The 15,366-nt window shown below is 44.3% G+C and overlaps 1 protein-coding gene across 1 annotated transcript in view; it reads left to right on the top strand.

The window, feature by feature from the left end:
* SYCP1 (synaptonemal complex protein 1) overlaps positions 1-15,366 on the top strand; it is a 183,733-nt gene that overhangs the window by 160,370 nt on the left and 7,997 nt on the right. The window contains exon 11 of the mRNA XM_040339388.1: positions 8,734-8,820. Coding sequence (XP_040195322.1) covers positions 8,734-8,820 — 87 coding nt within the window. The remainder of the gene's footprint in view (positions 1-8,733; positions 8,821-15,366) is intronic.

Raw genomic sequence — 15,366 nt, 5'->3', positions numbered from 1 at the left:
GGGGGTTACCTGTTAGGCTCCCTGGAAGAGGGAGCCAGTGGAGCCAGGGGAAAACCGGAGGAAGCCAGAGGAGTCTCCAAGGGGGGAGACAGCAGCAACGGGGGAGGAAAACCCTGCCTGTCTGGGCACCAGGAGCCACACGTCCTACTGCTAGGAACGTGCGCCGATTACTACTGGACCAGTTCTAGCCCTGGGGAGGAGTCACTCTCTCAGACTCAATCCTGAGAGGTCAGGAGATCAGCAGTGTCAGACAACAAACCACAAACAAATGAGAGGATAACTGAGGCAGAGGGAAGAATATCTCAAATAGAGGATGATTTATACCCAGTAAAGCAAGGGATTAAAACGAAGAAAGAATAGATGAGCAAGTTTGAGGAAAGTTGGACGAAATGGAAAACAGGAACCGTAGGGATAATGTGAGATTGGTGGGATTACCGGAAAAGTGCGAAGGGAATCCAACAGAGTTCCTGGAAAACTGTTTTTCAAAGTTATTCAGAAGAGAATCTTTTTCACAACAGTTTTCCATAGAGAGAGCGCACAGAGTTCCCGCTAAACCGCCTCCATCAGGAAGATGACCACGATCAATATTGATGAAATTCCTGAATTTTAAGGACAAAGTAATGTTACTCAAAAGAAGTAGAGAGATGGGGAGCATTATATAGGAAGGATCGAAGGTTTCATTATACCCAGATTTCTCACCCCCTCTGCAGAAGCGGAGGGCCTGCTTCATTGAAGTCAAATGTAAAATGCAAAAATGTAACCTAACATATGCACTACTATACCCAGCGCGACTGCGGGTGACAGCATTGGATGGGACTTTCTTTTTTGAATCCGCAGAAGACGCGATGAGATGGCTGGAGGACAAAAAGGACCAGCTCTTACCAAAATGATGTGACATTTAGCTTAGAAAAAAGATATAGGGAATTCAAGGAATAATAAGCACTTTAGAAGTGCTAGGTAATGGGAGGCACACACAGTTTAAGGGACATAGAATGAGAGGGGAGTGTATTGCAATGAGATTTGGTTATGGGGAGGGGGGTGAGTATGGATGAACCGATCACAAAAAAAGCCCATAGGGATTACCTAGGATGGGGTAGGGAGGGAGGAGGGAGAGTAGAAAGGGAGGGAAGCATTCAAGTGTGGTATATTGGGGGAAACGGAAGGATTTGATTGCACTGATGGGGAAAATATGCACATACACAAATGGTACAAACCTTGGTAAAAGGAAAATTAACACAGATAATATATTTAAAAGGAGCAAGTACAGACGTCACAGAATATAAAGATAAAGCACACAAATACACTAAACAGCAAGCAGGGAAAAGTTAAAGTTTGGCTCCAATAGCACATTTGGAGAAAAAGGGAAATAAAATAGATATGTATGTGTAAGTATATGTGGATGTGCATGTATAGATATAGATGTGTGGATACGTATATGCATACGGAGATAATGGAGTATGAGTACACTTGGTACACTAGGTGGTGTAAAAAAGAATTACCCTTTTTTTTTAGGTTACTGGGCGGTATATATATTCTGGTCCATAGAATGTTTAACCACTTCCCGCCCGGCCTATGACCGATTTACGTCCGGGAAGTGGTTCTGAAATCCTGACAGGACGTTCCAGAACGTCCTGCAGGATTTCACGGGCGCGCGCGGCGATCGGTGATGCTGGGTGTCAGTCTGACACCCTGCATCTCCGATATCGGTAAAGAGCCTCCGGCGGAGACTCTTTACCACGTGATCAGCCGTGTCCAATGACGGCTGATCACGATGTAAACAGGAAGAGCCGTTGATGGCTCTTCCTCACTCGCGTCTGACAGACGCGAGTAGAGGAGAGCCGATCGGCGGCTCTCCTGACGGGGGGTTCGCACTGATTGTTTATCAGCGCAGCCCCCCCTCGGATTGCCACACTGGACCACCAGGGATGCCCACCCTGGACCACCAGGGTGGGCAAAAAAATAAAAAAGCCTGCAAAAAAAAAATAAAGTATGAAAAAAAATAAAAAAGCATTCAAAAAAATTAAAAAAGATGGCAATCAGTGCCCACAAATGGGCACTGACTGGCAACTAGGGAAAATCAGTGCTGCCCCACAGTGTCCATCAGTGCCACCCCAGTGTCCATCAGTGCCACCCCACAGTGCCCATCTATCAGTGCCCATCTGTGCCACCCATCTGTGCCGCCCATGAGTGCCCATCTGTGCCGCCCATGAGTGCCCATCTGTGCTGCCCATGAGTGCCCATCAGTGCCGCCCATCAGTGCCGCCCATGAGTGCCCATCAGTGCCGCCTATGTGTGCCCATCAGTGCCGCCTATGTGTGCCCATCAGTGCCGCCTATGAGTGCCCATCAGTGCCGCATACCAGCGCCGCCAATCAGTGCCACCTCATCTGTGCCCGTTAGTACTACCTCATCGATGTCCATCAATGCCATCTCATCGGTGCCCATCAGTGCCACCATATCAGTGCCCGTAATTGAAAGAGAAAAACTTATTTACAAAAAAATTAACAGAGAAAAATTAAAACGTAATTTTTTTTCAAAATTTTCAGTCTTTTTTTAGTTGTTGCGCAAAAAAAAAAATCGCAGAGGTGATCAAATACCACCAAAAGAAAGCTCTATTTGTGGGGAAAAAAGGACGCCAATTTTGTTTGGGTACAATGTAGCATGACCGCGCAATTGCCATTCAAAGTGCGACAGTGCTGAAAGCTGAAAATTCCCTTGGGCGGGAAGGTGCGTAAGTGCCTGGTATGGAAGTGGTTAAGGATACAAAGGATCTGGGAAGTTATGTATAAAATTAATGGACCTTCTCCATGGGTAAGCAGGTAGATACAATCTTATGCTGGAATGTCTGGGGTTTGCATGATTTCACAAAAAGGACAGCTTTATTTACTTTCTTCTCGCAACAAAATCCCACTATAATATGTTTGCAGGACTCCCACCTTACGGATGATACTACCCAGTTGTTACGTATGTCTAAATACCCTGTGCAATACCATTCGGTCCATACTAGATATTCTAGGGGAGTTAGTATATTCTCTAGAACTACCGAATTTATTAAACAGGATGTGCTTGTAGACTCCGAGGGCAGGTTTATCTTTTTAATGGGAGTCCCGCTTATGTGTTATTGCTAATGTATATGTACCGCCACCCTTTACGTTGACGGTATTACAATGTCTAGCTAGGTTCCTGGCTAAACATCCCCAGCTCCCTGTATATGTCCTTGGGGGACTATAATAGTGCAATGGATATCTCCTTGGATATATATAAAAAGTTTTCTCCACAGGGCCCCAGGGCGTACACTTTGCTTGCTAGATTTGTGACTGAGCTGGGACTGGTAGACCTGTGGAGATGTAAATCCCCCCTTCAGGCCCAGTTTTCCTGTCATTCTCTGTCTCATTCTACGCTTTCTTGCATAGATTTTGCTCTGGGTAATGACTTAACGTTCCCCTTTGATCCAGTGACGTATTTGGCCAGGGGCCTGTCCGACCACTCCCCGGTGCAGCTTTCTTTGGACTTCCGTAAAGCATGTCTCCCTATGCACTGGAAAATGAACCCCTCTTGGCTCGAACTATTCACTGATGCAGAGAGCATGCGGATGCAGATCCAATACTTTTTGGACGATAACAAATCATCAGCTGCACCTGGAGTGGTATGGGACACGCTAAAAGCCTTTATTAGGGGGATGTGTATAAAATAAATCAGTTTCATTAAAACGAGGACTAGGCAGTGGGCCAATGATGCCGAGAGGGCGGTGGAGAAAGCAGAGGAGCTGTATTTGCTGGACCCCACTCCCGAACATGGGAGGGAGTGGATAGACGCACAAAAACTTTACCGCACTATTCATTTACAGCAAGCTGATAATAAGAGATTTTTCACCTCCCAAACTTACTTTGAGGAGGGGGAAAAAACTGGCCATATGTTGGTTATGATAGCTAGGTCGCAGCAGCCACCCCAAGTGGTACACAGTATTATGACATCAACGCAACTGACTGTCACGGACACGCCCTCTATATTGAAGGAGTTTTACTCCTTCTACCAAGATTTATACTCCTCTAAGGTGACATACCCAGTAGATGACTTGATGCATTTCTTGGAGTCTATTACACTCCCCCAACTTAAGGAGACGGATAGGGAGCGCCTTAATGCACCTTTCACCCTTGAAGAATTCCAGACGGCGTTGGCCACCTTCCCAAACTCAAAAGCCCCGGGCAATGATGGATTGCCAATTGAATTGTACAAAAAGTGTTGTGGAGTGCTCCTACCGGAGCTACTCCATACGCTTAAAAATGCACTTGACTTCGACTCCTTGCCCAGATCTATGTATGAAGCTGTAGTGATGCACTGGTGCATTCGGACCAGTCCGGTTTCATATCAAACAGATCTACGGCAAATAATTTGCGACGACTTTTTCTTAATATGCAGATCCCCATTGATAATCAGGGAAATAAAGCTATACTCTCGCTGGACGCCGCTAAGGCTTTTGATAGCGTGGAGTGGGAGTATTTGTGGAAAGTTTTGGAGAAGTTTAATTTGGCAGAGGGTATCATTTCTTGGATTAAACTATTGTATAAAGCACCAAAAGCGTGAATCCGGATAAATAATACCCTTTCACCCTTCTTTGACCTACATAGGGGAACGAGGCAGGGTTGCCCCCTGTCCCCTTTGCTTTTCGCCCTGTCCATAGAGCCCATGGCGGCTGCTATAAGGGGAAATCCAGATATACAAGGTTTTAGGCGGGGAGAACTAGAAGATAAACTGGCACTATATGCAGATGATGCGCTGTTGTTTCTGGGTGACACATCTGCATCCCTGACCCACCTTATGGAATTGGTTCATACCTTCGGAACTTTTTCCGGTTTCAAAATTAACTGGGATAAGTCCACTCTTCTTCCACTGGACCCGCTTTTGGGACCTTTGCCACAGATTGCTGACCAGATTAGTTGTGGATAAATTTAAGTATTTAGGTATTATGGTCCATCCTAACTTAGATCAATACATTAAGTTGAATGTGGAACCCGTTCTTAAAAAATTTCAGGAAAAAACAACTAGTTGGATCAAGTTGCCACTGTCCGTTGTTGGGCGCTGCAACTTGATCAAAATGATCTGGAATCCTCCATTACTCTGTGCTCCACAATGCTCCCATTTGGATCCCTGCCCATGTGTTTAAGAGATGTAATACCATATACCATGCACTAATATGGAGGAAACAGGTCCCAAGAATTAAACTGGAAACTTTACAGGAGATGAAGGACTTGGGAGGTCTAGCAGTACCGAACCCATTTTATTATTTAGTTGCGGCACAGCTACAACACCTGGCAGGATGGTTGTCCAGAGCCCTCGGACCCCACTAGAAACATGGTGTGGACCCAGGTAACTGGGGATAACCTGGTGGAATGTATAGAGGTGGGGGAACTGGGTGCCATGGACCAGTACCCCACTTTTATACTTATAGATAAGATATGGAACAAAACCAAACAGCATCTGCAATATATAGGATATACTAGCTGGTCATGTAGAAGAATAGAAGAATAGTAACTACCCAGAACTCAACAAATTACAAAATTTCTCCCATTAGGAGAGACGGGGAGTAAAGTATATCTCACAACTATATTGTGAAGGTGTACTCAGGGATTTTCAGTCCCTGCGTGCGGAATTTGATTTGCCCAACACGTGTTTTTTTCAATACTTACAACTGCGACACGCTATCTCGGCGCAGGCCATAGCCTCCACATGGGAGCTTACCAGACCGGTAGTACTTACGAAGTTAACTATGTCGTCCTCCAGGAAAGGACAAATCTCATCCTTGTATAGCTCCCTTCTTGGTCATGTCTCTAAGGCGATGACCTTGAGATGTAGAGTTGGCTGGGGGGACGATATAGGACATATTTCTGATGAGGAGTGGAAGGCAATATTGGGCAATGTTCTTAAGGTATCACTGTCATCAACTCGGAAGCTCACTCAGCTTTTCATTATTCACCGTACATATTGTACACCTGAAAAGTTGCATAAATGGCGCAGAAGAGACAATCTGTTCTGTCCCCGCTGTCTAGTGGACAACGGGACACTTGTGCATATGCTGTGGAGGTGTCCGAAGCTGCAGCGATATTGGGCTGCGGTGGTGGCCACTATCAATAGCATATGGAAGCTTCAGTTACCTATTCATCCTAAACTGTGTTTGTTGGGGTGGTTATATGAAGAACTGTACAGGCCACACACTTCTATTGCTATTCTTAGGGTACTGTTTCTGGCCAGGAAACTTATTGCCAGGAAATGGTTGTCCGTAGCGGCCCCCACACACACAGTGGATTACATCGGTAAATAATTCTCTCGTTGGGGAACAACTTGCGTATAAGCATCGGGGTAGTCCAGGGAAGTTTGAGAATATATGGGATCCCTGGTTGGGTATCCCAGGTTTGGCACCACTGCAGCTTGTGCAAAACAGAATTCTCGGAGACAGAGCTGTAGTGGCTACTGTGTTGGTTTAGATGGCTGTGGTTAATCAGCATAACACTGCCTGGGTATACCACTGTATAACTGCTTTTTGACATAATGGATACACCAAATGCAGTGCTGAAGAGTACAACTGTGTCGTATTGATTTTTCTGTGTTCTTTACGATATGTGAAATCTGTTTTGCACTATATTTTGTAACGCATTTAAAAAAAAAAAAAAAAATGTTTGTATATGTTTTTTATGCTCGTTTTTCAATAAAAAAATGTATCTGATTAAAAAAAAAGGATGTCTCTGTACATTGCTGCATTCATCTTTCCCTCAATCCTGACTAGTCCCCCAGTTCCTGCCGCTGAAAAACATCCTCACAGCATGATGCTGCCACCACCATGCATCACTATGAGGATGGTATTGGCCAGGTGATGAGCGGTGCCAGACATGATGCTTACCATTCAGGCCAAAGAGAGTTCAATCTCTGTTTCATAGGACCAAATAATTTTGTTTCTCATGGTCTGAGAGTCCTTCAGGTGCCTTTTTGGTACCTTTTTCAAAGGAGTGGCTTCTGTCTGGCCACTCTACCATACAGGCCTGATTGGTGGGGAGCTGCAGAGATGGTTGTTCTTCTGGAAGCAGGGGCATACCTAGAGCATTTGGCACCCGGGGCGGATCCTATATCTGGCACAGTGAGCAGTGCTGAACAGAGAGCAATCCCCTGCTGGTTTACTTAAAAAGTTAGCTTCAGCAGCTCTCTACTCAGCACTGCTCATTGTCTCTCTCTCCCCTGCGGTACAGGAGAGGGAGTGTTTTGCTTACTCTGCTCCAGATGGAGAAAACCAAACTTGGTGCCGCTGAGCTGTAAACAGAGCAATGCGCATGCACGAGCACTGCGTCATGGGCATCATATCCCATACAGCCAATCAGCGCACCACAGAGGCACAGCGCCTCCCACTCTGCCGCCCGCCAATCCCTCACAAGCCGGCCTAGGAAAAAAAACGCCATATGCCTCGCCCACCCCCACATCCAGGGGGACAGACAGCTCCACCAGCCAACCAGGCGTAAAGCCTGAGAAACACAGAAAACGGCAAAGGAGCCCAAGCATAGGAACACACAAATGTGCCCCCTGATCACTGTCTGGAAGGTTCTCCCTTCTCCATAGATAAAGGATGGAGCTCTGTCAGAATGACCATCGGGTTCTGGATCACCTCCCTGACTAAGGCCCTATTCCCCTGATCACTCAGTTTGGCCGGTCTGCCTGCTCTAGGAAGAGTCCTGGTGGTTCCAAACTTCTTCCATTTACGGATGATGAAGGCCACTTTGCTTATTGGGACCTTCAATGCTGCAGACATTTTTCTGTACCCTTTACCAGATCTGTGCCTCGATACAATCCTGTCTCAGACAATTTCTTGGACTTCATGGCTTGGTTTGTGCTCTGGCATGCATTGTTAACTGTGGGACTTTATATAGGCAGGCGTGTACTTTTCCACATCATTTCCAATCAGCAAAATGTACTACAGGTGGACTTCAATCAAGTTGTAGAAACATCTTAGGGCCCTTTCACACGCACGGACAAACGGTCCGTTTATTACAAGTCTGTTTACGGACTTGTAATGTATCCCTATGGGATTGCAGACGTTAGCGGATGATGTGTCCGCAACCATCCGCGTCCGCAAAAATGATCCGCTTTTGCGGACGGAAGAAAACCATATTTTTTTTCCGTCAGGGGGAACAGATCGGATGAACACACGGTCCATATTCATCCGATTCCCCATAGGGGAGAGCGGAGGAGAGACAGGGCAGTCTCTGCACTGTGTGCGGGGACCGCCCTGTACGCCGACAGCTCAGCGGGGATTACTGGAAGAATCCCCGCTGAGCCAAACGGGCTAACGGAGCGGATCAATACGGATCCGCTCCGTGTGAAAGAGCCCTTAAGGATGATTTGTGGAAACATGATGCACCTGCGCACAATATTGAGTGTCATGGCAAAGGCTGTAAATACTTATGTACATGTAATTTGTTTTGTTTTTTATTTTTAACAAACTTCTTTCACATTGTCATTATGGGGTATTGTTTGTGGAATTTTGAGGAAAATAATGAATTTAATCCATTTTGGAATAAGGTTGTAACATAAAATGTGAAGCGCTGGGACTACTGCTCCAGAGGTAGAAGAAAATCATAGAACCATAATTTAGCTTTAAAATGAATAGCTGCAAAGGTTTTTAATGCAAGTGTCAAAATGGTAAATATTTAATTGTTATATTGAACCCCTTCTGTCTATCATGTCATTATAGGGATTATACAAAAATGACGGCATTTTCAAAAGTTTACATGTGGCATCACATGACACCCCATGCCCCTATACAGCAACTCCAAGAAAGGTACACTTGTATTGTCAATCTTGTTCAGTTGATATTATAATTCTAATGCCGCATACACATGACTATTTTTAATGGTCTAGAAAAAAAAAAAAATTTTCAACCCGATTCTTGTTAAGCCTGCCTTGCCTACACACGATTGTGAAAAAAAAATGCTGGAGCAAAGCGCGGTGACGTACAACATGTACGACGGCACTATAAAGGAAGTACCATTTGGATGGCGCCACCCTTGGGGCTGCTTTTGCTGATTTTGTGTTAGTAAAAGTTTGGTGAAAAACGATTCGTGCTTTTTAGTCTGTTACAGCGTGATGAATGTGCTATCTCCATTACGAACGCTAGTTTTACCAGAACGAGCGCTCCCGTCTCATAACTTGCTTCTGAAAATGCACGTTTTTTTCACATCGTTAAAGCCTACACACGACTATTTTTTACTACGTTAAAAATGACAACGTGAAACACGACGCAAACATTTAGAGCATGTTCTAAATTTTTAATGCCCATTTTTAATATTGCGAAAAATGCTCTGGAGCCCACACACGATTGTTTTTAATGACATAAAAAAAATATGTAATTTTTCACATCGTGAAAAATGGTCTTGTGTACGCGGACATTAGATGTGGTGGCTGCTTTAGTTTTCTTGTTTAGGCTTTCTTTCTTCTACTTTTATCTAGTGATCAGCCCAGTAAGTCTATTGTTTTTCTAATAACATGCTCTCTTGCAGATGTATCAGCTATAGGGTTGATAAAAACCATTTACTACGAACAGGGGTGCTGTTAAACTGTTTTCTGTAACTGCTTATAAAGTGTGAGCTGGAATTTGGCTTCAATTAGTTAGTGTATTTAAACCTGCTATTACATACCCTTCCATCACCCCAGACTGACAAAGCCTAATGATTGTTAGGTTGCAATATATAAAATATTGTTTTTTGGGTTTAAAAGGCTTCAAATATTTAGTGCAGAGGCACTTTGCCGGGGTTAAAGCAGCAGGGCCCATTGATTTCAATGGGCAGGAGCGGTGGAGGAGCGCTATACACACCGCTCCTTCACCGCTCCAAAGATGCTGCTAGCAGGACTTTTTTTACCGTCCTGTTAGCGCACCGCTCCAGTGTGGAAGCCCTCTGGGGGTAGGTTAGCGCTGTTCTAATGAGAGAGGAAACAACCGCAAGGTAGCCTCTAACTAGGTGTATGCCTGGAAATCTGTTGAAATATGAACGTGGAGTATACCATACAATGATAAATAAAAGAAACTGTGAAAAAAATCTCATTAAGAGCACAAAAGTCACTTTCATTTCTACTTGTATTTTATTTTTCATTTTTTATATTTTATGGTTAACATCCAACTAGAGACACTGAATTGGACTGTTGCTATTGTATTTGGTTTTGGACACCATCATCCACTAAGGATTCACTTATCAATTTTTGGTTTTCATTGTGCAGCTTTTTTGGTTTTTGTTTAATACCCGACTGAGCGTTTATACATTTGTTTTTGCAACTGTTTGTTTCACTTTTGGATGGTTTTTCTTCAAACTCAGGCAGAGGGTGTTTCTTAGGTTTTTTCATCATTTTATAGAATTTATGTTTCACCAACACCCGGCCCAGGGTCAAACACCTCAAATATATATTTACACATTCACGTCCCAATTTTAAGGTACCTTCACTAATTTTCTGACACAGGTTGGATTGTCAGTCACTTTTATTCACCAATACGTTACTCCACTGGAGTATTAGTTAACACCCGGCCGAGGGCGTAACACGTATTTATTCACACTTTTTTCTAGTAGGATTTTTTTCACAGTTTCTTTTATTTATCATTGTATGGTATATTCCACGTTCATATTTCAACAAATTTCCAGGCATACACCAAGTTAGAGGCTACCTTGCGGTTGTTTCCTCTCTCATTAGAACAGCGCCAACCTACCCCCTCTTATTTTTCACTCTTCTTACTCCACCCAGGTGGTAGTAAATTAGTAGGGGCAGCAGTTCTATTTATTTAATTTCCGTGTACTTTTGTTCTCCATAGCGCGGATCCAACCCATTTATTATCCCCTCTGGGCTTTCATACTGGAGAGACAAGATTTTTGCAGGCGCCTGCAAAGTGGCCCAGTGTGAAAGGGGTCTTATGCCGCGTACACACGATCATTTTTCGGCATGAAAAAATATGTTTTTTGGCATGTAGAAAAAACAAAGTTTTTCCAACTTCATCATTAAAACGACGTTGCCCACACACCCTGGTTTTTAAAAAATGCTCTAGCAAAGCGCGGTGACGTACAACGGCACTATAAAGGGGATGTTCCATGCGGATGACGCCACCCTTGGGGCTGCTTTAGCTGATTCCGTGTTAGTAAAAGACGATTTGCGCTTTTCTGTCTGTTACAGCGTGATGAATGTGCTTACTCCATTACGAATGGTAGTTTATCCAGAACGAGCACTCCCGTCTCATAACTTGCTTCTGAGCATGTGAAGTAACTGCCGCACTTTACAAGGCTATTAAATATAAACTAAATTATTATCCCGAGAGATATTTACGGATTCCTTCCTATCTATTGCATAAATGGATTCATTGGTCTACGCCTATTAAGACACACACATACACACTGCTGCTGGTAAAATTACCATCTTTTGTTTATTCCCAAGGGATATTTCAACTTCACACATTAAACCTCACAATATATATATATATATATATATATATACACACACAAGAGAAATTCAAAGATACTTATCACATCTGTAGAATCAGCTGGTTCAGCAAGGAGCCGAGAGCTCCCATGATGAGCATGTGGCAGGAACCAAGAGGTAGAGAAATAGGGACACTTTCTGGTGTGTGCTTTTACCAACACACATTCCCCCTCCCATTTGACTTTGGACCAATCATTGTTCATAGGGCATCTTTCCTTCAGCTGGCTTGTAGAGTATTGTCTTACACATCTGAGCCAGGCCCCCCTGCTGTGTAGATTTTGCCTGGGGCCAAATTCCTGTGCCTTTAAAGAAACCATGGGATCAAGCGTCATTTCGTTGTAAAACCAGATCTGTGGAACTTTTTGCCCCAGACTATTTTGATTGTTCTCCAACAGCATGCGCGGGTTTTTAACGTAGTTTTAGCCCACACACGATCATTTTTTACAACCCGAAAAACGACATTGTTTAAAACGTTGTTAAAAAATGCAGCATGTTCGGAAAAAAAATTGTCGTTTTTCAGAACCCGAAAAATGATGTGAAGCCCACACACGATCATTTTAAATGGCATTTTTTTTAAAAAAAACAACGTTTTTTTCATGCCGAAAAATGATCGTGTGTGCATTAAACTCCTCGAGACCGCCTGTCTCTCTCTTGTGGAGCCGTCTCTAACTGAAAACCCTCCTGAATCCTACACCAGACCATCTTCTTGTAGGGTGGAGCTGTTCCCAAGTGTGAGCCCTGAGCTGTCTCCCTGAGAACAATATAAACCCAGCCCACAGGTGTGCAATCAGTATTCCTGCCAAAATCAGGTATACATTGCTCACATGCACTTGTGAGACAGGGTCGCATGTCCACAATAAATATATAATCTCACAAAAGTGAGTACAGTACACCCCTCACATTTTTGTAAATATTTTATTATATCTTTTCATGTGACGGCACTGAAGAAATTACACTTTGTTACAAAAGTAGTTAGTGTACAGCTTGTATAACAGTAAAAATTTGCTGCCCCCTCAAAATGACTCAACACACAGCCACTAATGTCTAAACCGCTGGCAACAAAAGTGAGTACATCCCTGAGTGAAAATTTCCTAATTGGGCCCAGTGTCATGTGACTTGTTAGTGTTACAATGTCTCAGGTGTGAATGGGGAGCAGGTAGAGTTGCCACCTCATCCCTTTAAAACCGAACACATATTAATTACACAGGTTCTGAGGCTAATTTAATGCAGGTAAGGCACCAAATGAGTCTAATTACCACCTTAATTAGCCACAGAACCTGTGTAATTAATATGTGTTCGGTTTTAAAGGGATGAGGTGGCAACCCTAGGAGCAGGTGAGTTAAATTTGGTTTTATGTTTTTCTCACTCTCTCATACTGGTCACTGGAAGTTCAACATGGCACCTCATGGCAAAGAACTGTCTGAGAATCTGAAAAGAAGAATTGTTGCTCTATATAAAGATGGCCTATGCTGTAAGAAGATTGCCAAAACTCTGAAACTGAGCTGCAGCACGGTGGCCAAGACCATACAGCAGTTTAACAGGACAGGTTTCACTCAGAACAGGCCTTGCCATGGTTGACCAAAGAAGTTGAGTGCACATGCTCAGCGTCATATCCAGAGGTCGTCTTTGGGAAATAGACGTGTGCTGCCAGCATTGCTGCAGAGGTTGAAGGGGTGGGGGGTCAGCCTGTCAGTGCTCAGACAATACGCCGCACACTGCATCAAATTGGTCTTCATGGCGCTTGTCCCAAAAGGAAGCCTCTTCTGAAAATGATGCACAAGAAAGCCCGCAAACAGTTTGCTGAAGTCAAGCAGACTAAGGATTACTGGAACCATGTTCTGTGGTCTGATGTGATCAAGATAAACTTATTTGGTTCAGATGGTGTCAAGCACGTGTGGCGGCAACCAGGTGAGGAGTACAAAGACAAGTTTGTCTTGCATACAGTCAAGCGTGGTGTTGGGTAGTGTCATGTCTGGGGCTCCATGAGTGCTGCCGGCACTGGGGAGCTACAGTTCATTGAGGGAACAATGAATGCCAACATGTACTGTGACATACTGAAGCAGAACATGATCCCCTTCGGTGACTGGGCCGTGGGGCAGTATTCCAACATGATAACGACCCAAACACACTTTCAAGAACACCACTTCCTTGCTAAAGAAGCTGAGGGTAAAGGTGATGGACTGGCCAAGCATGTCTCCAGACCTAAACCCTATTGACCATCTGTGGGGCATCCTTAAACAGAAGGTGGAGGAGCACAAGGTCTCTAACATCCACCAGCTCCATGATGTCATCATGGAGGAGTGGAAGAGGACTCCAGTGGAAACCTGTGAAGCTCTGGTGAACTACATTCCCAAGAGGGTTAAGGCAGTGCTGGAAAATAATGGTGGCCACACAAAATATTGACACTTTGGGCCAAATTTTGACATTTTCACTTAGGGGTATACTCACTTTTTTTTGCCAGCAGTTTACATTAATGGCTGTGTGTTGAGTTATTTTTAGGGGACAGCAAATTTACACTGTTATACAAGCTTTACACTTACTACTTACTACATTGTAGCAAAGTGTCATTTTCAGTGTTGTCGCAATGAAAATAAATAAAATATTTACAAAAATGTGAGGGGTGTATATATTTTGTGAGATACTGTGTGTATATATAGTAAAGATGACAGTAATAATAGCAGCAAATGTAAATACAGTGTCTATCAGAATAATCAATTTAGGTTTAGCAACGTATTCCTAAAGTTATAATTGTAATATTTCACCTTTCACTGGACTTAAACAATAATATGAATGATTTAATAATTAAAGTGATTGTAAAGCCTTGTGTTTAAAAAAAAAAAAAAAAAAAAAAAAAAAAAAAGATAACAAACATGTTATACTTGCCTCCTCTGTGCAAGGCTTTTGCACAGAGCAGCTCCAATCCTCCTCTTCTGGGGTCCTCCAGCAGCGCTCCTAGCTCCTCCCCACATCGAATGCCCCCCTCGGAGACCCGCATTCCAAAGGGGAAACTCGTGGGGATGCGCTTCCAAGTCCTGCTGCTGTGTCCATTGACACAGAGCAAGACTCGGCCCCGCCCCTGGGTCCAATATCACTGTATTTGACTTACAGCAGCAGGAGCCAGTGGCTCCTGCTGCTCTCAATCTAGCCAATGAGGACCCGAGACAGCAGCTGGAGCTGCTGTGCTCGTCCCCGTCACTGGAACGATTTGGGTTTAGATAAGAAAGGGGGGGTGCAGTACACAAGGTTTTTCACCTTAATGCATTAAGGTAAAAAAATGTGAGGGTTTAAGAATTATTGGGGCTTAGGCCTCGTACACACAACCGAACATGTCTGCTGAAACTGGTCCGCCGGACCAGTTCCCGCGGACATGTTCGGTCGTGTGTACGGCCGACCGGACAAATTTCCGGCGGATCGGACAGGTTTCCAGCGGACAAATGTTTCTTAGCATGCTCAAAAACATGTCTGCTGGAAGCCTGTCCGTCGGACATGTTCGGTCGTCTGTACGACTTACCAGACATGTCCGCTCAGCCGAAAGCCCTCGCATGCGTCGAAGTGATTTGACGCATGCGTGGAAGCATTGACCTTCCAGGGTCGCGCACGTCACCACGTCATCGTCGCGGCGACGGCGCGGCCACGTCACCGCGTATCCTGTCCGCGGGGATTTCGGTTTGATGGTGTGTACAACCATCAGACCGAAATCTCCGAGCGGACATGTCCGATGAAAACGGTCCGCGGACCGTTTTCATCGGACATGTCCCCTCGTGTGTACGAGGCCTTAGGGATCTATGTGAAAGGCAGTGGTATGACAGTACTGCATCTCTACCACTGCTTTAGGACAAAAAAAAATTCTCTTTCGTCCATGGACGGACAC

The sequence above is a fragment of the Rana temporaria genome, chromosome 2 (genome assembly GCF_905171775.1).
Source record: "Rana temporaria chromosome 2, aRanTem1.1, whole genome shotgun sequence".
Lineage (NCBI taxonomy): Eukaryota > Metazoa > Chordata > Amphibia > Anura > Ranidae > Rana > Rana temporaria.
The sequence above is the reverse complement of the archived record's forward strand: the minus strand, read 5'-3'. Positions and strand labels throughout refer to the sequence as shown.